The 23,062-nt window shown below is 32.8% G+C and overlaps 1 protein-coding gene and 1 non-coding gene across 2 annotated transcripts in view; one reads left to right on the plus strand and one right to left on the minus strand.

The window, feature by feature from the left end:
• Positions 1–19,733, minus strand: part of LOC111061661 (NAD(+) hydrolase sarm1) — a 77,976-nt gene extending 58,243 nt beyond the window's left edge. Inside the window, 1 exon segment of the mRNA XM_039436666.1 lies at positions 19,379–19,733. Within this exon segment, the coding sequence (XP_039292600.1) occupies positions 19,379–19,558 (180 nt within the window). The 5' untranslated portion in view covers positions 19,559–19,733.
• On the plus strand, positions 3,443–3,533 carry Trnay-gua. Its single transcript is given in 2 exon segments — positions 3,443–3,479; positions 3,498–3,533. It is a non-coding gene; the product is annotated as a tRNA-Tyr (tRNA).
• Positions 19,734–23,062: the final 3,329 nt, after the last annotated feature.

Genomic DNA, 23,062 nt, shown 5'->3' on the forward strand with positions numbered 1-23,062 from the left:
GAATTTAAAATAGGCCTATAACCATCCTCAGTGAATTCAGAATCGATATGCAAAGTTGATTAGTTCAGACGTGTCTCATTTCCTATCCGGTACGTGTATAAACCAGTTCTTCCCTTTATCATAGTGTAGATTATTATGTTTCTATATTTGGCTTTTGGCTTTTATAGTCTAGATAATAATAATAATAATAATTATAATAATAATAATAATAATTTTATTAATGGAGACAACAGGATAAACCCATTTTGCCTCCTTCACACAATACAATATTTTCAACACATTATACAATTTGGAATACAAGAAGATAAAAAATGAAGAAATATACAATTAATATGAAAGAATACAAATAATCATTGAAGTAATCCTAGCAGGATTACTCCATAATTTGGAAAGAAGTATTACTCAATCGAAATATCCCACATTTGAAAAGACTATAATATAGTGGGATATTTCGATGAAGTAATACTTCTTTCCAAATTATAAATGTATTGAGAAATTTAAGTTCAACGCTCCCATTAGAGATTGATTGATTGATTGATCCACTTACTACAACATTTGGCAGAATTCCATCCTGACCATACGTCAATAATCACAAACTATTGATTTTGGCATTCCAGGTCTTCTACATTCCACATCATTCTCTTATAAAATCATGAACTAAATTCTTCCCCAAAAAACGTTTAATAATAGCCATTTGATAAGTGGGCTGTGAGATATTTTTATCCAAGATAGACTTAATAGTTGGTTCTAGAAATCTAAGAATAAGATCTAGAAATCTTAAGCTTGAGTTTTATTCTCCAATTTATTACATTTTTCCAAGAAAAGAGTACTCTTTTCATAGTACCTACCTAATACTAACTGAAATAGACTTTGAAATAAACTAGGGTACCGCACTAAAACAACTGATAATGTGATCATGAGTCTATGGGATAGGCTGTTTGTAACTTGTAACTTTCTAAAATTTGTTGAATGATAATTATACGAGATAGCTCAATCTATTTCTAAAAATATCATCTTAATAGGAGACTAAGGGAGTATAATTATTATTTGGGTATAATAGAAATTTTAAAATGTCTTATTTCAATTCTATTTTTAATATTAGTAAAGTAAATTCGTATGGCTTTTGTTGGTGGGGAGTCCCTTGCGGGTAATATTATACTGGATAATATAGTCGTTTCTGTCCTGATATTAATCCATTATTCATTTATATATTGATTTTTTAATAATTGAATGAATGGATTTTTGGATAAGGAAACATATATTGTATTATTCATTCATTTAGGAATGAAACCCAGAAAACTGAATTACTGGAATAGTATTTTTAGTGGCTAGCTTATTTTGTAGTTGGCTACTGCAGACTGTAGCCGATTAAAGATATAAAATATTAATATCACCTATACGTACTATCATCATTAGCCTACACTACAGTCAACAGAAACTAATATCAAAAGATATTACAACTTATCATTGTTTTTGTAGCTATAAGAAGATAGCTTGCTACAAATTCACGACTTGCAGCAAATTGAGTCTGGTTTCGTGGAGAGCAGACTTTTTTCTCTAATTTTATTTTATTTTTAGTCGGATACAAAAGGTGTGGCCGTTATACACTCATCTCCAACAATAACATTGGCCTTGAGTCTGCAGACTAGTTTCAATACAAATGCTAAACATGAGATGAGACTGCAACTTAGTTGGAACATCTACTATAATAACTTTACTATCCATTTAGTTTATCTCTGCTTGATGGTGCGTGTGAGGGTGTGTTGGAAAATATATTCAAAGATCTAGGTGTTATTAAACAATAAAGTTAACTTACGACCAGAAATATATAGGCCTAGTTGGTTGAAAGTGTATTCGAACAACTACGGTAGGTGTTATTAAACTATAAAATTAGCTCACTGGAAATTAAAAATGTAGGTGTAGGAGCGTATCGAAATTTTTCAGATTTATAGAATTGTTCTCATCAGTACAAGGCTCTTTTTTATGTTGACAATAAAGTCGAGTAAGATGTGTGCAAAAAATTACAATATAATTTTTATTATCTTTTGTGTTTGAAAATATCGTTTGTGTAAAATAATATTTTATTCCTCTCTTTGATTTGATTCTTCTAATATTGTCTCCGCCTTCTTCTTCTTCTTCATCTCCTCCTTCTTCTTCTCCTCCTCCTTCTTCTTCATCTCCTCCTTCTTCTTCTCCTCCTCCTTCTTATTCTCCTCCTCCTTCTTATTCTCCTCCTCCTTCTTATTCTTCTTCTCCCCCTCCTTCTTCTTCTTCTTCTTCTTCTCTTCTTCTCTTCTTCTTTTTCTTCTTCTTCTTCTTCTTCTTCTTCTTCTTCTTCTTCTTCTTCTTCTTCTTTTTCTTCTTCTTCTTCTTCTTCTTCTTCTTCTTCTCCTTCTTCTTCTTCTTCTTCTTCTTCTTCTTCTTCTTCTTCTTCTTCTTCTTCTTCTTCTTCTCTTCTTCTTCTTCTTTTCTTCTTGTCCTTAAGCGCGCCTCTCCACTAGGAAATACTGAAATGAAGTGCATCTAACGGGTGATTCTCATAGAACATAATATCATGAACTTTTGTCATTGTGCGAAATATCAAGAATATGTGAGGACAATGTAGTTGGTGATGATGGTTGAAGGTGAAAATTAGGTGTTTTTCACAATACAAGGAGCATTGTTGTCAGGTGTACCTGGAAATCTTTATAAGATAGAGCGCTCTACCTGATCTCAGATTGTAGAGCACAAAAATACGCCCAGAGGGATTTTGAATTATACATCTAAAAGGTAACAATCGGAAGATATTGTTGATCAAAAACTGAAATTCATCAAAATTGATTTTTCTCTTAAAATTTCACTCATTTTTGAAAAATCATAACTCAGTACTCATTGGAGATAGAGAGTTCCGGATGATCTCATTTTATTTAGAATTTTATAATCTGAAAAAAGGCGAGATCAAATTTTACTGTCCGATCACGAGATTTGGCAGAAATAGTTGAAAACTGGAAAATGAGCCGAAAATACGATGATTTTAGGCCACCCTATTGTACCTAGCACAAGGAAATTTTGCATGAAGAAATTGGTTCTGGACTTCTCTTATGTACCCAAATAATATATTGAAAAATCAGAACTACAATATAAATTGCAAGCACACCCCTTTTTTTATGTCTATATTGCTATTATACTGTATACACTATTTATACACTATTCTTGGGCATACCCTGCTTTACCATGTTCAAATGTCTTAACCGAGCTTGGTGAAATCACGAGAATTATATAAATTATTAAATTATTATTATTAATTTATATTTCTCGACTTATTTTTTCTTTAATCCATATATATTGATAAGACAATAGAATTATACATTATTTTCTATTTATTTAACTAAGTTGAATGTGAAACGCACAGCTTATACGTAGTTGTGCATTGATAAGGCGAAAGTATCGCCTCACCTTCTATCCTCTGGTAGCTCAGTTGGTAGAGCGGTGGACTGTAGCGGTTCAGATTGTCAGACATCCATAGGTCGCTGGTTCAAATCCGGCCCGGAGGAGAATTTTTTTGTCGTTCAAAAGCCGTTCAATTTATTTTATTTTACAACAATAGCATTAGTTTTTGCATTTTATTCCAAAAATAATCGACAAAATTGAAAAAATGTTTAAACTTCCAAAGGAGGTTTAAAGTAGATATAATAGTGATTCCTTCCAATCACTAAAATATTTAAAATATATGGTACTAAAATTGAAATTATCATTTTTATACTACTATATTTATATTCATACATTATTTTATATTCATGTATAATAAATTAAATTGGAATAATTAAAATTATTTTAGGGAAAACAAATAGAATTATCTATGTAAACGCATATTGGATGTGAATACATTTAGTTGAGTAAAACTTCTTTAAAATATGACTTAATCTGGAATAAGAACATTTTTGTAAAATTTCCGAATACATACCGTAAGTTCTAGTTTTGGCACATAGATAGATAGATAGATAAATGTCTTTTATTTTCACTTCATAACATTACAAAAAGTTCATAGTTGTTAAAATCTCATAGACTTTTTAGTAACGCATCATTTGAAAAAATGTAGGTATCACTGTTGACATTACGTTGTTAACGATATTGAAAATAATCGAAGGTTTTCGAACCCACTTATCTGTCTGAGGACCAGTGATTGATACATTGCAGCTGAATTACTGTTTAGAGGAAGTTTAGTGTGGGAGGTTGATTACTGAATCTATTCACAGTTTCACTGACTGACCTTGCCTATAAATGCAAATTCATTCTGTTATATGGAACACTATGATTCACTTTTCACTATACCGTACTCAATAATAGATACCAGACTTCCAAAACATCTATATTTTTTATCGCCGATAGCTCATTTGTATGAATTGTTAATTTCTCTAATAATAGCTAAAGGTTACATAATTCCTTCACCGGGTTGTAAATTTTTTCTATTGACGATTTTTTCAAATTTTGATAAGTGTTATAGAAATAAGGAATGATAATAATGTTGATAGAGTTTCATTGTTCATTGAAAGTGACCCAAATATTTTATAACACAATAGTGTGTGATGAATGAATTTTTCAAAATACTTTTTTTAATATTTGTTAATTCATTGCATAGTTCAATTGAATTAAGACCAAGTCCACTGAAATCAAGTATTCAAGACATAGGTATTCTACGTATTTTTAATTATTTCAGAGGAGGAAGTTTATCATTATTAATTCATTTTATTATACGCAGTATCGGTATTCTGAAATCATTTGCGTCACACAACTAACAGCCAGTTCATTTTGGATTGCAACAATTCCTATCAAATTGATTACTCCTATCAGTATATAAACACGATAGCCAGGACAAAGACTCTTCCAGGTTCATAGCTCCCAGGCAAGATGTTATTGTTGACATTTTGTTAGCTACGATGTTACAACGATTCTACTATGTACGGTAGTAAGAATTTTTGAAACAATTTGTAATTCAAGAGTATTTATCTGTTTTGGGAAGATGAATCTCTTTTTTATTTATTGCAACATTATCAATCAAAGTTCTAGTGCTATTATAACTTGGAAGATAAATAATAATGTAATAATTGAAGAATTTTGGGTTCCCATAATATTTATTTTTGTTTTCAATTATTATAGTACTGCTAATCCTTGATACTTCCAATTTCAACTCGTAATTTTTTAAATGTTTTGAAGAATGATCATTTAAAAATCGAATAAAGGTGATACAGTTTGATGTAAGGCTGCAGGATTTCATTATTTATCATTTTGATAAATGAATAGATAAATAAGCATTTTTTCGAAATATACTATCATTTGAATAGGAAATATATTCAAGATATTTTTAATTTTATATGGAAGTAATAATTTCAATTTTGATAAAAATAGTTTAGTTCAAGATTTTAAGATTGTATAATTCCCATGTCTTTGAATACTTATTTTTAAAGTCTCTAAACTCTTTAAATAATCCTATTTCATATCTCTGAAAGTGATATTAAATTATTATAGTTTTCAATTTTGAACAAAGTCTTTTAATTCCTCTATTCAATTTATTCAAATACTCCTATGTAATATTCAACTCAAATAATCAAATACTATATATTCAATCTACCCAACAGCTTATTGGAATTGAAAAACTGCTTATAAATTCATGAAATGAAAATCCTACAGTTTATTAGACGGAGATAAACCTTTGAAGTCTTCTTCAATCAACCTTGAATTGGTAGGTACTTTATAATTTCTTCAAATGCTGTGGATATTTTAAAACTTGATACAAGGTTTTGAAAAATTGTGTACGGTATATGAGCCAATGAACTCTTTACTGCATACAGAATAGAACTACGTTTCATAGTTTAGAATTCAGTGATGTAAACAATGAAAATAAGATTATTTACCTTTTTTGTCGGAAACATAATCCCTTTCGTTGACCTGTTCATTGGCTGAGAAGGCATGCTAACTCGCGTAGCCACTTGTAATTCAAATATGCCGCTTTGGGCAAACTGCAACTACACTGACAACACCAAAACACAACCCTGACAACATAAACAACATCCAATCAATGGCACAACAGACCGCGAAATGTGCTCAAAACAACTGACAACACCGCACTCAGTGATAGTCGGGTAGGAACTGAGATTTGATAGAAGGCCGCGCTGTAGATAGTCTCAATGCACATGACCAGCGCTGGCCTCTGATTGGCTCACAGCTGCTGTCACGTGGTCTACAATCGTGTCTGCTTCGTTGTGACTCATCTGTTCTCGGCAAGTCTATTTGTAGTACTTTGGTCTTTCAACTATTTTTTTTAGTTTCGCTTAATTCTGAGTCCGACTGCTGGCAGTTAATTTTTTATAGTCACTCGTGAAAATATGAGTTGGATTTGGGGAACGGTTGGCGTCATTTTTGAGAACATGGGATGGGGCACGGCCGGTTTCAGCGCCAAGTTGCGCTGTTGGCGCCAAAAATCGTTTGTCAATTTTTTGCTTAGTTCCTGGAATTGGGGATTCTGTGGAAGTTGGAGGAAGTAGTTTTAACTTGGCTGTATTATCAGTCCTAGGAAGTGTACCGTTTTTCAGTTTTAAACGGAAATGTACCTAAAATAATTTAGGATTCAATCTGTGTAGTTTTTTATTTGGTTCCTGAATATGATGTAGTAGTTTCTTACTTATACTGTAGGCTAGGCTGTATCTTTATATACGAAAGTGTGTCATTTTCAATTTTTAAAGGGAAATTTAACAAACTAATAAAGAATATTTAGTGGGAGTTGGATGAATGATAATAATAACCAATTCTTATATGAACCTGGTCTAGCCTATTATTTACAAATAGTTGCTGCAGTTTCACTAAATATTACACACTCTACTTGAAATATTGTTTTACATTATAATTTATTCAATTTATCAATTTTAATAATTTATTTCAATATAGCTACTTCAATGTTTTTTTGTTACATGTAATTATCACTATTGCCTATTTTCTTTGAGACTGAACTATTTTCGGGTATTTATCCCATTTAAAATAAAAAGTGTACTAATTCCATCTAGATCTAACAGATCTAGTAGAATTTTTAGATCTAAAGATCTAATAGAATTTTTCGTTTCTCATCATTTAATCATTATAGAATAAAAATTTCAATTCGTTTTATTCCAAGAATTTAAAATATTCAATCAAATTGGCGTATGTATAAGAATAAGAATATATATATAATTTCTAAAAACTTTCTCTCTAGAGAATCAAAAAAAAATTTATTTTGAAAAATAAACATGATTGACAATAATATCCATTAAATAAATTTTTATATTTTAGAATTCTTCAAATACATTCAATTCAGTAAGATATGAAATATATGTATTGCTTATAATGTTTCTTGATTCAATTAATTATCCTGTTCCTAAATTACCGGTATAATTATCAATTTCTTTCGAATAAATTTCAAGGCTTGTTACCTTTTTCAACTCCAATACCAAGCATAACTATCTGACTTAAAATAGTATACTAAATATTATTTTCAGATCCAATATTTTCCTTAAGTGTTAATCACACTGGCAAACAATAATTTCATGTAAGCATGAATCTTTAAACATAATATCTTCTCAAAGCAAATAGTTAGCAGAAAATGGAATTAGTCATGTTGTCTCCCTGCCAATTTATCAATACATTGATAACAGATTAGCGTGAACTAGGCCACTTCTATTGTATTCACATCACTTGTAAAATATATCTATACATACTGTAACACTGCTGTTTGACAAGCAAATAGCAATAATTTGTTGCATCCATACTTTGCCTAGATGACTCAAACACCGGTCCAAATACCTCATACGTCATGAATTTCGATCCAAGAACTTCTCAATGAATCACTATTCAAATGATAGTTTTCGAGACGCTACTGCTTAATCTGCATATGTGAGCGTGTAATTTATCATCATTGTTGATGCATCATTGGAGAGATGAAGAGATTCGTTGGTACAATGAATCATTCGTTTGATAGCAGGATAATAGTTCGATGCTCTTTTTATTCCCGACTTTTTATTCTCTTGCAGTTGCTTCTTCCTCTCAATGCATTGGCCTACTCTTGAGTCATCGCTATTATGATCTCGTGTTTTCCTCTTGTCTGCTGTTGGTTTTGTTGTCACCACTAGATGTATGGAATCAAAGATCACAGATGAGATGACAATGCGATGTAAGAGGTGTACTGATACACTCATGAAAAAAAATTCAAAATTTGCAGTTTTTATTTCAGAAATTTTTGAAATATCTGTAAATATATTCTCCAGGTTCCAAGTATTCTTTTAAAGTAGGTGTTCAGCTATTAAGCTGGATTATCGCAGAACAATATCAGTGAAAGTGGCCGGCACAGTGAAAATATAATTTTGATCTGATTGGGCTATTCTCACTCAGCACCGCTGAGCAAATATGAATAGACCTATTATAACTCGAAGGAATAAATTGCCATTGTAGACGATTATTTGGGTTATAAGTTAAGAGTTACGGTAACGCACCCGAAATAAAATCTACACCAAGCTATCCCCGTGAAGATTTTTTAATTATAAATTATATAATTTTCATTACTCTTTATATCACATATACGACCGAAATATTGGAAAATACACTATAATTGTCTTGTTTTGCTAGGAAAAACATTTCAAACTAATTTAAATAACTGATCTTTTTTCAACTAATGAATTAAATTATGACATAGCAGTCTGATTTTTGTATTATAATATTGCTTCTACTTACATTTGTGGAGCGTCAGAAATCAGACTGCTATGTCGTAATTTGAGTATTGAAAAGTGATCATTAACAAGCAGTTAGCAATGGAAAGTGAAATTGAAGAAAAAAATTGAATTAGCTCCAATTTGACAGATAAGACGTCGCTAGTCTCTCTTCGTTTAGAATGCCATATCCATAACTCTAGGACTTTGAGAAATGATTTGACATTGTCACAGCTCGACCAGTAAACTAACGATTGTTTATATTTGGCAGTAAAAAACTGCTTTTCCGGAAACCTTGTCATGACTCAACTCTGCTGCCGGCGCCTACACGTCATCTCACTCTTTTCGGAAGTGAAAGAAGTGAACACCTTGAATGAACCGAATCAGTCGAAAAGGAAGAGAGAGACTCGAAGAACAGAATGATGGCAAGAAAGAGAGAGCGAAGTAAACTAGTTTGAAGAAGTGAGCACAATTGTCTGCACGGAGCTTGAATTTTTCTTCTCATTTTCGAACTTGTTTGTGTTCTGAGAACTAGTAGGAGTCTGTGAAAAGCTTGAACTGTCGCCAAATAAACAGAAGAAATCTTGGAATTTGTCTGAAATGGGGACAGCTTCCATTTTTCTCGTTTTTTATGTTTTGTTTCGTCATTTGTCTGTTTCCTTAGAATTTCTTGTCAGCTCAACCTTCCACTTCTCAATGAACGAATGTGAACCCATATAATGTGGTTAGTCACGAAAGTCAGTATTGTATCAGTGAGTCCCATATAGGCTACCAATACCAGCCAGACAAAAATTGCATTCATCCATGCTGAGTTGCATTGTTCATAGTTATTAATACTTTTAAATCATATTTGGTTGTATCTAATACGAGATAAAAAGACTCGAGAGACTTTTCTCTTGGATTCCCTGCAATTTCAAGTATAATAATCATTCGTATTCTTATCCAATAGAATGGCTTTACACAACTACGCAAGTATTTATTTAAAAAAATAGATAAAATCGTTTTTGTTGCTACAAATTTTTCAATTTCCATTAAATTGGAAGCTTGAGTATAGAATACCAGAATATAGCAGCAGAATATTCAATATAGTTAAAAAATAGTGTTATTGCTAGGTGGTTGATCTATCAAGTCTGCCTGGCATTGGCCGAGACGAGACACACCCACAGTGGGCGGAACTTTTGAAGTTCAAACTAATCTGGTCTCGACCAATGATAGACTACAACCGTGATGGGTGAACCATTTACCAATCACATGGCTCCATTTACACGTTATGTTCTGCTGATCGATTTGCAAGCTTTCTGTTTACAAGTGATTGTTAATTGTAGCAGCCGAAACCGAAACTAGCTCTATATTTCCAACCGGAACTATCAAATATTTTCAATAAATAGGTGTCTTTTCAAGTAATTCAACGGACCACAATTTGCTAAATTTCAGAGGCCGTTCAAAAGCAACTCAACGTAGATATATTTAATCTAATCTTAGTATCTTTCAATACTTTTCTACGTCTTCGACTAGACCATGAACTTTACAAGCTACAAGATACTTTGTATTATCTTTCTACGCTACTTTGCATCACAATTTTCCATCCTTTGTCTTCTGAAACTATAGCCTAAGCGATTCTCGAAAAGCAACATTCATATTCATCTCTTTGTCGCATAATGTCGAAAAAGGCTAGTTAATTTATGCTACATGCAAGCTCATTATTCAAGAATTATGGAGATGAATGACACCTTTGCGAGGTATTTCGAAATGGTGGTCTCCAAGACTCAGTATGACAATAATCATAATTATTCTACATGGACACACCTTCCGAAACATAACGAGACTGCTGAGTGCTCAGTCTAGGTTATTGTACTCTCTAAATCTTCCATCTGTATTCTTGTAACTGATGACTGATCTCTAATCTAATGTCAAATCAACGACAATCACACATTATGATTTTAACTTGGGATCTAGGCTTGTTTACAAGTCAACTTTGTGAGTTTAGTTTTAGGTAGGCCTACGTACTGTAAAATTAGATTCAAAATTACTTCTATGTTATGACTCATTAGGTGAGATTCACTCCAAACTGTCAGCATTGGTTGAATGAGAAGCGTTGGTTTCATTTATGAGTTACGCTGTCAGTATAATGTGAATCCCACTATAGAAGAGTCAGCTTCGAGGGCTGGAGAAGTAGGGAGCACAACTAGAATCAACATAAATCGTCCAACTCGCGCCTTAAAATATTCATTTTTCACATACTGAAAATCCTTCTCCACCAATAAATATAAATTGGTGGGTATTTTATATTAAATATTTGAGTGAACTTAACGATAACTTTGGAGTGCGTTCATCAATCAACTTGAAATTTTCAACAAGACATATTTTTTGAACCATGATGCAGATCGAGTACGTTGGCCGATGAAATGAATCAAAAGTTATCGTTGAACAAACAAACCAATGAACGGACGACTCGAGGCTCTAGTCACAGAGGAAAGAAACACTTTATGCTTATTCCGTGCTCTAGTCTAGTAGAAAGTAGAAACTCATTAGGCTCAACTAAAATAATTAACATTTCCGGAGAAATGTATCAGCAGAATCGATACACAGTTAGAGCGTTGCTTGTAAAAAGACACATAAGAAACTTGGGCCGTTGCAATGGGTAAGACTGTTGCTCCCTTGCTCACATAGAGTTCTGTTCGCCTGGTATTTCGACTATCTGCCAGGAATGCTGCTGCTCTGTTCACGTTCTCTGATGACATTGATGGTGGTGGTGGTGGTGGTGGTGGTGGTGGTGGTGGTGTGGTGGTGGTGGTGGTGGTGGTGGTGTGGTGGTGGTGGTGGTGGTGGTGGTGGCATCAATTTATATAAATTATTTATATATTAATATATTATATTATATTAATATATTTATTAATATTATTATATATTATATATTAATTATTTATATATTATATTATATTATTCAAAAATAAATAAATATCGATAGATTTTATTTATCTTAGTGGTATTTATTTTATTCTATTTTAATCATCGATCTTTATTCAGTAGATTCAATCAAGTTCAAGAGCAATTAAAATTTATATCCATCCACTCTTAAAAGCAGCATCTCTCAGAACTCTCTCGAACTATAGGGAAACTGAAGAAACGCGGACAGCATGCTCTTGTTGAACCAAACTCCCTTTCATGCACAAATTAAAAAGAACTCCAATTTTAGAAGACCAGAAAAAACGCCAAAAATTAACAATAAGATTGTTTGTTATGTAGTATATAGGTTGCAGTAGACTTATTGTAATATGAAGGAAAAGTGGATAAGTTGTATTGAGGGGTGCTCACCCCCTCTAAGCCCGCACGTTGACACATTCCCCTCTACATTTAAAAAAAACAGCTCCTACCCCCTCCCCTTCACAAACCGTTTTTTGGAACCCCCAACAAGATTTGATTTTGCGATATTGAGCCCAATGAAATGATTTTAAATAACTAAAGGGTATTTTATTGTTGTTTACTTATTTATTCAATCATAAAATGGATTGCCAATCAATAAATGACGGTCCCAGGGAGGGGTGGAGAAATGAAAGGTTGATAGAGATATCCCCCTCCCCGAAATATCTTAATAATATTAGCAGAAAATAAATACGTTAAGCTTGAACATAATTTTAAAGCTCAAAAACGTTTTACCCCGGACCCCCTTTATTCTGAGGGAGAACACCGGACCCCCGGGTGGTCGGCGTCCCCCCCCCCCCAAATTAAATTCCGGGACCACCACTAATTACGGGATGGTTCTGATCTATTTCAGATTACTACCTATTTCAATTTTATCTATCTAGGAATACTTTGAGTCGACTTCCATCTATTTATTTAATATCTTTTTAATGTTGGAAGTGGGCTATACAATTTTACAATTCAAAACAATGAAGTCTACAATCCAAAAGGTGCTAAGTCTGGCCTACAGATCAAACAAACTTGAGTTTATTTACGTCCGATTCTATAGTTGTCAATTCAAGTGCATTCAATACCAAGTTGAATGAAAAATGATCAAACAAGTTTATTTTGAAGAACTACTCTCCTTTCCATTCCTGCCCCGTTGAGTCACAAGAGAATTTTCTATAACCAATCTAGTTTAAAACGTTTTCTCCCTAAAATTTACCACACCCAGATAACGCCATAGTTGCTTTCATATTGACTGAAAATTATTCAAGAAAAAATTAAGATAGAGAGATAGGATAGATATGATCAAGTGACTAGTGACTAAGAAATATATTGTAATCAGTAGTGAAATCAACTTCATTGGAGTGTCTATAGAACTGTAATTTGAAGTGAAACCTGCTGCTAATAGGCCATATATCTTCCTATAATCAATTCAACCGATTAATTTCTTTCAGCTTAGGATGGGGCTGACCATCTTGTAGAACCTGTTTCAGATGTAAGTATTAGCGTGGGTGGATGATACGACATAAAAACGTGGATAGAGTCTTGATTACAGTCAATTAAGATGCGATGCAGATTGTTTTAATCTCTGTTGAGATGCATGGAACTGGAGAGACATCGTGACATCAAGGACGTCATGTTCTCTGTCTTGTCTCGGGACAACTCTGACATGTTTCTGAATTTTTCGTGAATTTAGTCATGCATCATGCTAATGGCGGTGTTGGCTGGAGGAAGACTGTAATGGAGTTGTCGTATATGGTGTGGAGAGAAAAATGAAATCCACACTGTCATCTCTTATGCTTGTCATAGATGGTGAGGAGCAGAGGCAAGGAAGGAAATGTAATTGAGGTGGAGTAGAAATAGAAGAGAAATAGCAAAATTTTAAAAGAGGAGGATGAGATGGAAGAGAGTAGAAGCATAGTGGAAAGAATATTTTATTTTAAACATTGTAATATTCAATCTCTGGTGAAAGGAAGATAATATTGTGGGTGTGGTAAGGGAGGATGGATGTTAGATGTAGGTAATCATAAAAAGGTACACTATGAGATGAGTAGCGATATTGTGCTCAAGTCATTGTAGTCAAGGGGAAGAGAAATGATGAAAATCTTATGAAATATAGAAAGGAATAAGAATGATGATTAGGAATAGAGAAAATGGAAGGAGGAAATAGATGGGAAAAGAGAAGTGGTGGATTAGGCAGTAAAGAAGAGAATGCACCATACAATGCAAAAACAAAGAGATCTTCTCTGCAAGGAAAGGAGAAGAAGAAAAATGACAAAAATTGATGGTGAATCAAAAACAAAAATTAAAAGTAGAAATCAATCGAAGAGAAGAGAGAAAAAAAACTTTAAATCTCCAATCCTGTTGAAAGTAAGACTGAAATGAATAAACCTGAAAAACTGAATCATGCAAAACTATTATGAGAAGGGAATAGAAAATAGAATAAAACGAAAAGACAAGATAGAGTAAAAGAGTTAATAAGTATACGTAGGGGATAAAAATGTGAGCTCAAGATGAAATAGAATTAGAGAAAATTAACATGAATAAAACCAATAATGAGAAATACAAAATTAAATTGAAGGGAATGGAATTTGTCTTAAAATGAGATTGGAGAGTAATTGTAATGTGACAAAATGATAATACAGTAGTAGGATGGAAGTAGTGTAACATGAAAGGGATTCAATCTATCATCTAGTACAAAACTAGTATTAATTTGTACAAATACAGATTAAACAACAAAGTGTTGGGAAGAAAAATGGAAAAAGTAACTGAGAACGAATGAAAAATATGAAGAGAAATAATAATAAAATAATAGCAATAATTGATTGGGTTGAAGAAATGTTAGAAGATTTTTTATAAAAAGGAGCTTATTGTATCATAGGGAAGAAGAAACTATAGACAATGAAGAGATCAACCTAGGAGAGATGATAAGGAAAAGTGTAGAGCTAAACGAAGTTGGAGAGACTGATAAAAGACAAGAAGTAGGCCAGCAATAACAAAAGTAATAACTTCAAAGTGTCCCCCTATCCCCCTACAACAGCTGCCAGTAACCCCCTCCCCTCGCAGGGCCTGATCCCCGTGCATATTTCTGCATGGTTCGCCTACTCGCGAGCATAATGATAAAATTTATTGTTATTGAGGTGCTGAACTAATGCATGAAAGGCAGGAATGCATTGTGTGTTCTTGGCACAGTTGACATCAATTTCAACACATTGAACACTTTTTTATCTAAGAAGAAATTTATACATTGAAAGGTTATTAAACTCTAAGACGTTTTGTGTGATACTGGATAAGTTAGGCTATATACTAAATAGTATATATAGTTTTTATATAAAATGTAATTGTAGACTATAACTTTGATGTAATAATACAGTATTACATTATGTTTTTCAAATTAATCATATTACAGATAGCATGAGCAAGTTTTCGAAATTGTTCCATGTCCCCTTCCTATGATCTTTTATGAAGAAATATAATATTTTAAAAATTCTTAAATTCCAAATACTTTGCATATATGCAGTGATAGATTCCTTTTTCCTTATTCTACTTTTTCCTACTCCAAGTTAGCTTGATCAATTTTTATAAAATTATAATAATCTGTTTTTTTTTACAGAAAGAAGACCATGAGGTTAAACGGTAGATCGGTATACATCTTCTTCCAAAGTGTCCTGCGGATGAAACGTCAACTTATATATTATTAAAAAACTTTACATTCTCCAAATAATGGTTAGTATTACAATAATTTATTGTTCATTCTTAGTTACAAGAGCCACCAATGCTTTCTCCTGAAAATTTAAAACCAACAATCCAAACATCAAGAAAATAAAGCTGCGTTTACACCAAAACAAAAATGTTAATACAGTAACTTAATTCTTACTGATTCTATCAGATTGAACGGAACTTAACAAACACATATTATGTTCATCATGTGTATGATAAGTTATGTTCAATCTAATAGAATCTATAAGGTTTGAGTTATTAACATTTTGTTAATAACTTTGGTGTAAACGCAGCTTAACCTTCTCTTTTCTTTGTAAACAGTGCGTATATCATAACTGATCAACTAAATTTAATAAGATATTTTTTAAAAACAATTTAATAAAGTGGCCTCTTCTAAACCCAAGGTTTGGGAAAGTAAATTTTAAATATGATTTCTTATTGGATCCTTGATAAAATCTGGTGGTTTACAGGAAGTTTTGTCTGTACCTTGTTGGTATAAGATGTGTATGAATTTTCAGAAAAATATGATTTCCTAGTTTTCTATCACACGCTACTTACATTCAAACAAATACTTGTACAGTAAACCAATTTTACCTAACTCAAATCAATTTATTCATATTTTTTATTTCCTCTTGAATAGTCTGTTTTGTATGAACAAATCAAGCTAAATAATCATCCAAATAAAAATATTGACGCATATCGGATACATAATGATTTTCAATCCTTTGAATTTCGAAAATATTCCTTAGTCAGCAATGTTTACTACTTTCACTTCTGAAGACTTCCATGGAAGTTTAGTGAGAAGAGAAGTGTGAGGGAAAAAGTGATGTCCGCCGTGACAGCAGCCTACTAATGAAGTCAACGAACTCCTTGAATAAACAATAATCGACGAAGAAGGCATAAGTGAGATTTGTGAGAAGAGGAACAGAGAAGGAGATATAGGATAAGAGAAGGAAGTGGGAGAAGTATGTAGTGAGAATGAGAAAAAAGATAAATTGGTTAATTGATGGGAATAAAATAAAAAGAACATAGAGGGAATGCTTAAAGAGAGAGGAGATCAGAGTTGAGAATGAGAATAAAGTGAGAGTGAGTGAATGAGTGAGAGAAATTGGAGAAGGAATGTAGAAGAACATATATTTGTAGACCTTATAACATTACTATGCACATAAAATCGACAGATTATTCAAAATAACCAGTCTATTAATCTGCGTCTGATGCAACTAGGATCTAGGAGGTTATAGCTGATAGAACAACTTGGACATGGGACAGCTACAGGAATTCTTGAATACCAAATAGATTCTGGGGTGGTGTCTGTCTAATGCATTCCCTAAACCATAAGATTAGAAAAAGAACTGGATTTTCACCAGCCAACTCATTTTCTATCAATGGTTCTCTGAGGTGTTCCATTCTCCTTTAATTTTATCTTTTATTTTGGCTCCTTTCTGTTTTTTTCACTCCTTTTGATTTCATTTTCTTTTCTCCTCTTTGTTTTTCAATTTTTCGTCTAATATCTGTGACTCAAACATTTTTGCAAATTTTTCCAAGTGTGCTTATTTACTTGAAATTTTAATGGCTCCATTTCCTCACAAATCTTCTTTATAACTCTGATTCACTGTTCATCTTTTACTTCATTTTCATCTGTCTCATTTTTCCACCTTCTTCTCATATTTTTCTTCAACCACTCGTTCTCTTTCTCCGTCAAAACATTTTTCTCCTTTTCTGATTACTTTCCTTGACCACTGACTCCTTTCTCTGTCTCGTTTTATTTCCAATCTCTCCTCTCTCCTTCCTCCTCCTTATGTTGTTGTGATGTAATTGCATTAGAATTGTATAGGAGGGTTAGAGTGGGAGAGAGGGCCGGCTGCGCCCTAACTTCGCCCTCATGGTTGAAAAAAGACAGCCTATCTATCTATATCTATATCATTTTGAAAATGTACTTATTGTATCAACGAATGAATAAATAAAATAAATATATATCTATCCTCCTATTCTATTCCATCTCAACTTTTCCCTCCTCTTATCTGCAATGCTATTGTGTTATTTGTTTTCTGTAATTGATAATTCCCAACTCCCAAGCTCAGACTCATGAAACAGTATAATGGAAATATGGTGTATTGAAAGACACTATCCGCCTCTCTCTCACTCTCAATTGGGTGTGGTGCATATATACTGCATATGACTGAGGGGTCATTGACCTCTCTCTCTCTCTCTCTCTCGTCATACACCAGACACTCTTCATGTGTAATAGATGTCGATAAAGAGATTGTCGCAAGTACTCAGGACCAGAGTAAGATTCAATTTAAACTGTCAGAATTGATTGCATGGGAAGTATTGCTGCTATTTGTATAGAAATTGATGACAGTATGAAGTGTAGTGAAGGAGTAAACAAAAACAAGGTTAGAAGTTTGTCGCCTGTTGAGTGTTGACAGATAGTCGGAGATTCCAAAATGTTGCTTCTTCTTTACTGTTAGGCGCCAAGTTATCTATTGGCTTGATGATGGAAAGTACCTATTTAAAAACATTATTCCAATAGAAGGTAGTCATTACTCTTGTTTAATCATTCTCTCAGGATATAGGTTAATGAATGATGGTCATTATTATATGACCATTATATGAAACAAATATGAAACAATAAGGACAATATACCATACATGACTCAAGCTCAATACAGTAGGCTACCAATTTATGATGTACCTACAGTATTTGTCCAACATGCCGTTTACAAACTGTGTTATAGATTTGGAACGATTTTGTTACATGGCTTGTCATAGTAGATTGATTTAATATCATATAAAATATTAAACATTATTTTTAAATGTAATTGGATAAAATTATTGAATTTTTGTTGGTAGTAAATAGAGAAGATGTCATTTCTGTTTAATTTTTAGAATCTGCTCCTGATCATAATGTGTCTATATCGCATTCATTAGCCAACAATTCAGTAACATGAATAAAACATAATAATAATAAGAATAAGATAAGTGAGTTCATGACGTTAGTGAGACCAGTTGTAACCTATGGGGCCGAAACATGGACTATCTTGAACAAAGATGAAAAAGCATTAAGGTCATTTGAAAGTAAAATGTACATAAGAATCTGGGGACCAATGTGTGACGGAGGAGTGTGGAGAGCCAGATTTAATATTGAATAAACCAGGCCATTGGAGCAGGAACTATGGTGCGTTTCATAAAGGCCAGAAGGATTGAATGGCTTGGACACTTGGCCAGAATGAGTGACGGGAGGGTACCATCAAGACTCCTGGAAGAAAGAATGCTTGGGACGAGAAAGAGAGGTCGACCACGTACAAGATGGCTGAACGACGTGATTGGAGACCTCCTTGTGCTGGGCGTGGCAAACTGGCGACAGAGTGCACAGGATAGAGACGAATGGAGGCGCTATGTTGAGGAGGCCAAAGTCCACCCAGGACTGTATAGCCGGATAAAGTAAGTAAGTGAGGAATAGGATTTGGAAAATTACAATGGAGAAGAGAATAAAAGTATGCAATAAGGAAAATGAAAAATCAATTAGAAAAACTAGTGGAAAATAAGAAAGACCAATAGGTACTCTAAATCATAGTTTTTCAACTCACAAGAAGAAAAATTGGAGAATTGTCTTTCAGTAATTTTCTTCATATACTTGGTCTCAGATAATTTCATGCAAATAGCAAATATTACACATCAATGCATTCAGAAAATAATGTAATATCTAATAGCGCCAAAATTCAAAGAGAAAAGTTGTGTGTTTTTGGCTGCCCTTAAGAAGGAGAGGTAATAAAGAGATGAAAACAATTTAATATTTTTTATAATAACAATTATAATTCAAAATTGATAAAAAATAAGTTTCTCCTCTTTAGATATAATCACAAAGAAAGAATTACATTCGAAGCTTCAGGAATTATCCCTACATAGCTCATATAGGCATAAGCCTGAACTGAATTATATTGGTGGAGAAGAAACAAAACGAGTCAAAAACAAAAGGATAAATTCTGCTACAAAAAGCACACCCCTGATGAAAATAAATTTTATGAAAAATTATTAACTTACGAGCAGTCTAGTAGCTCCGAAATGTTCTGCGGGTGCAGTGGTACTTCTCCTGAAGGGGCGGTTAATCCTGGGGGGAGGGATGCCGTTGCCAGTGAGGAGGCCTCCCCCTCCTCCCGAACTCCTCCTCATCATACCATTGGCTGATGCTGGTGGAACACTGCTTGTTTTCATTGATGACATGGCCGTGCTTCAATGTTTTTTTTTAATTCCTTAGGTAATGCTCTAATTTATTCACATATTCAAGTGATGAACGGTCTGTTTTTGATATTTTCGAATTTTATTGAGAATGTTTCAAACTTTCCTCATAATCAATTAAATCTGATAAGTTTTGTTCATTAGAAAGGGTTTTATCTTCACATCATCATCATTGACTAGCTAAAATTTCCCAAGATAATAATGAAATCAAATTGCAATTTACTACCAATTTTTATGTTGTTTTTCACCAACTATTCTACAATTTATTATCAAAGTAATAAACAATATCATTCAAAGTTATTTGAATAAAATTGATTCAACGATTTTAATCTATTCTTCTGCTCCCTTAAGATTTTAGACTCACCTCTTAATAAATATGTTTTATTCTTAGTTGATTATTTTTTAAGGATAAATCAAAATTATAATAGGCGAATTTAATTGAATAGGTCTATATGAAAAGTACAATGTAGGTTGTTAATTCCAAATATTGAATTAATTCAATTGAAGCATTTGATGTAGCCTACACTACTATAAGTAGAATGATTTTTGGTGTTTGGTATCAATAAAATACTATCTTAATACGGATGAAAATGTATAAATTGTACAAATTGTTTCTTTCATCTAGTACTAATTTAGTTTGATGTGCTTCTCTATCTTTATTTGCCGAGATTGAAATCTTATATCAGTCTAGTCTACCTACTCTGTAGACTTTTTATCCATAGGAGAATTGAAAAACAACATTATCGTAATTTATTTCTAACAGAGCAAGTATTCTCAAGTATTTTCGATATTCAAATAAGTGGAGCAAATTATCCAGTAATAAACTATATTTTCATAAAAACGGCTTTTCATAGCTTGTAGGCCGATTTGTATTCGATATTAATATTTGTGGTGGAAACCATTTTTGTGGATATTAGATTAGAATGAATAATATGTACATTGCTGGTGAGAACTTCAAAAATACAAAACTTATAAAAGTAGGCTACTATAAATGTTTTTCCACTATTTTATTATAGAAAATTGTGCATAATTTTTCTTGGACTAGATTGCAATAGCCTACTAGCTGGTTAATATCAGAAAGGAAAATGTAAAAAATAATAATGTTATATTATCCGAAAGGAAAATTTGAAAAATTAATAATGTGAACACTCCTACCGCTTCAAAACTAAACAAAACACAAAACAAAAAAGAAAAACAGAACAGTGCAAAACAATGACACGTTGTTTACTCCGTAACACGCGCTACACTGAATGAGCAAAAGCCGTACTGCAACTACGAGCTGTCTACCAGTCCAAAGCTGGGAGAGAACTGAGTTGAACACCGAAGTACAGCACTCAAGTCTCAAGTAACTAGAATCAAGTCCTCAACCGAAGATCTTGCATGGAGTGGAGAAACAGGCCGGTATATAGTACCGTGTATAAAGTATAATACAGTATAATGCTTTCTGCTTCATCCTGATGAAGGAGGAGGAAAGAGAGAGAATAAGAGTGACTAAGAGAGAGTGAGCAAAGTGAGAGAGAGAAACATAAAACAAGATTGAGGAAGAGACTTGAGAGACCAAGAGAGAGATTGTGGAAAAAGAAGTAGAAGACAAGAACAAGTTGATTAAGGGGAAAGAAAGAGTGATTGTGGAAGGTAAAGACATGGTTGTACAAGAGAGAGACTGAGTAAGAGAATGAGTGAGTATGTGTGCTAGAAGGAGAGAGAAGAGGTTGAGATGTGCTTAGAAAGGGCTTGGCTCTTGGACTGAGAAGTCCAGTATCCGGTAATCCAGTTGTATATTATTGGAAGTACAAGTATTGGCTGATAGAGCAGTGATAAAAAAGTTTGTAGCTGGAGAACTAAAAAATAAAGAAGAATAGATGGAAAAAGTGATGGAACTTGGATAAAAGTTTAAGAGATAGAAGAAGAAAGAGATGCACTCTTTGCATGCTAATTTCTTGATAATTACATGTTTATTTTACGGGTCTTTTATGTGTCACTCAATAACTAAACTGTGATAAATTTACGATCACTATCTGACTATCTTTATTGCCTTTTCCTTTATTTAATTTCATTTGATTTACTTGACTCATTTCTGAACATATTAATTTTGTGTGGAATGAAAATTAATAGAAAACAATCAAGGAATTGTCATTCATTATCATACTCTAATTATCATACTCTCTCATTATCATAATATCACATTTTAAAATTGCCATTTTAAATCACTGTATTCAGATATGTTGTAGATTTTTCCTTACTAAAAAGATCATACCTTAAGCATTGAAATCTTGGGTATTATGAAATAAATATTACCAGAAGACAATGAAACATATTGTATTTTTATTTCAGCAGAGACAATCATCATTTGGAAATCTATAAAGAAAATTGAAATAAATACACTAAATAGGAATTGTACCCTGGATCAGGCTCCCATGCTACTCAAGAATCATGATTATGGTTTGAAATTGCACTTATTTTTCTGATTTTTATTGTTCTTTATATAGTACCGCTCTCAATGTAACTACTCCAACATGTGATTTCCCAATGCTCCTTCATTTACTTTCCATTTTGTTCTTCCAAAGCAGTGAATAAGGTAATCAAAATATATAATTTCCAAATAAGCTTTCAACCTTTTCCTATTTCCAAGAAGGACTTCTATTCTTCTACTGTTATACCAGATGATCATGCAGTAGAGTAGTGCAGTTCTTGTTGTATCCTCACATCTGCCTGACAGAGAAATCTCCGAGATCTGAAATTCAATTCGATTGTGTGGAACACAATTGATAATAAATTTTGAAACCTTACTGATATAAATTAAATCCTTCACTTTGCCATAAAGCATATTGGATTAGGCCTACGCGTAGGATGATCAAATGCAGTTTACCCGACTTCATTATTGTTTGTGAAGTTTCCAATTTTGTAGTCTATCGCAATCCACGCGCGCCATCATATTGTTCTAGATTAGAGTCCAGTTTCCTGGATCCCCTTATTGGGATAAACAATTCAATAGCTTATGAAACTTGAAATGTGCTCGATTGTTCTAAGAGAATGTATGTGGATAATTAATAAGTTCGTTTGGGTCTTATTAGATTGTTCAATAGAACTTTATGAGAATGGTTCAGATTGATTGTATGTTCTATTTTTATGATTGGGATTCTGTGTTGCCGTTTTTGGCAATAACTTGTCCATATATTCATGCATATCAATATCCAATACTTCCATAGTCCAAAAACCTGGTCTTATAATCACACAGGTAATTATAATATAATTTTTAAAACTGAATAAAATATTGAGATATTTTTCAAAAGTTTCATGGATTGATGTCGCATACATCATGAAACACAACAAATAAACCTTCTTTCTCTGCAAGACGCAGATATATTTTTTATCACAGTTCTGTAATTCTATGAAAGGGTTCTAATTCATGAGTCATTCAGTAATCATAATTCAGCATAATATACAGGTACAATACTACATTCAATCATAATGATTATTCAATATTGA

The sequence above is a fragment of the Nilaparvata lugens genome, chromosome 10 (assembly GCF_014356525.2).
Source record: "Nilaparvata lugens isolate BPH chromosome 10, ASM1435652v1, whole genome shotgun sequence".
Classification (NCBI taxonomy): domain Eukaryota; kingdom Metazoa; phylum Arthropoda; class Insecta; order Hemiptera; family Delphacidae; genus Nilaparvata; species Nilaparvata lugens.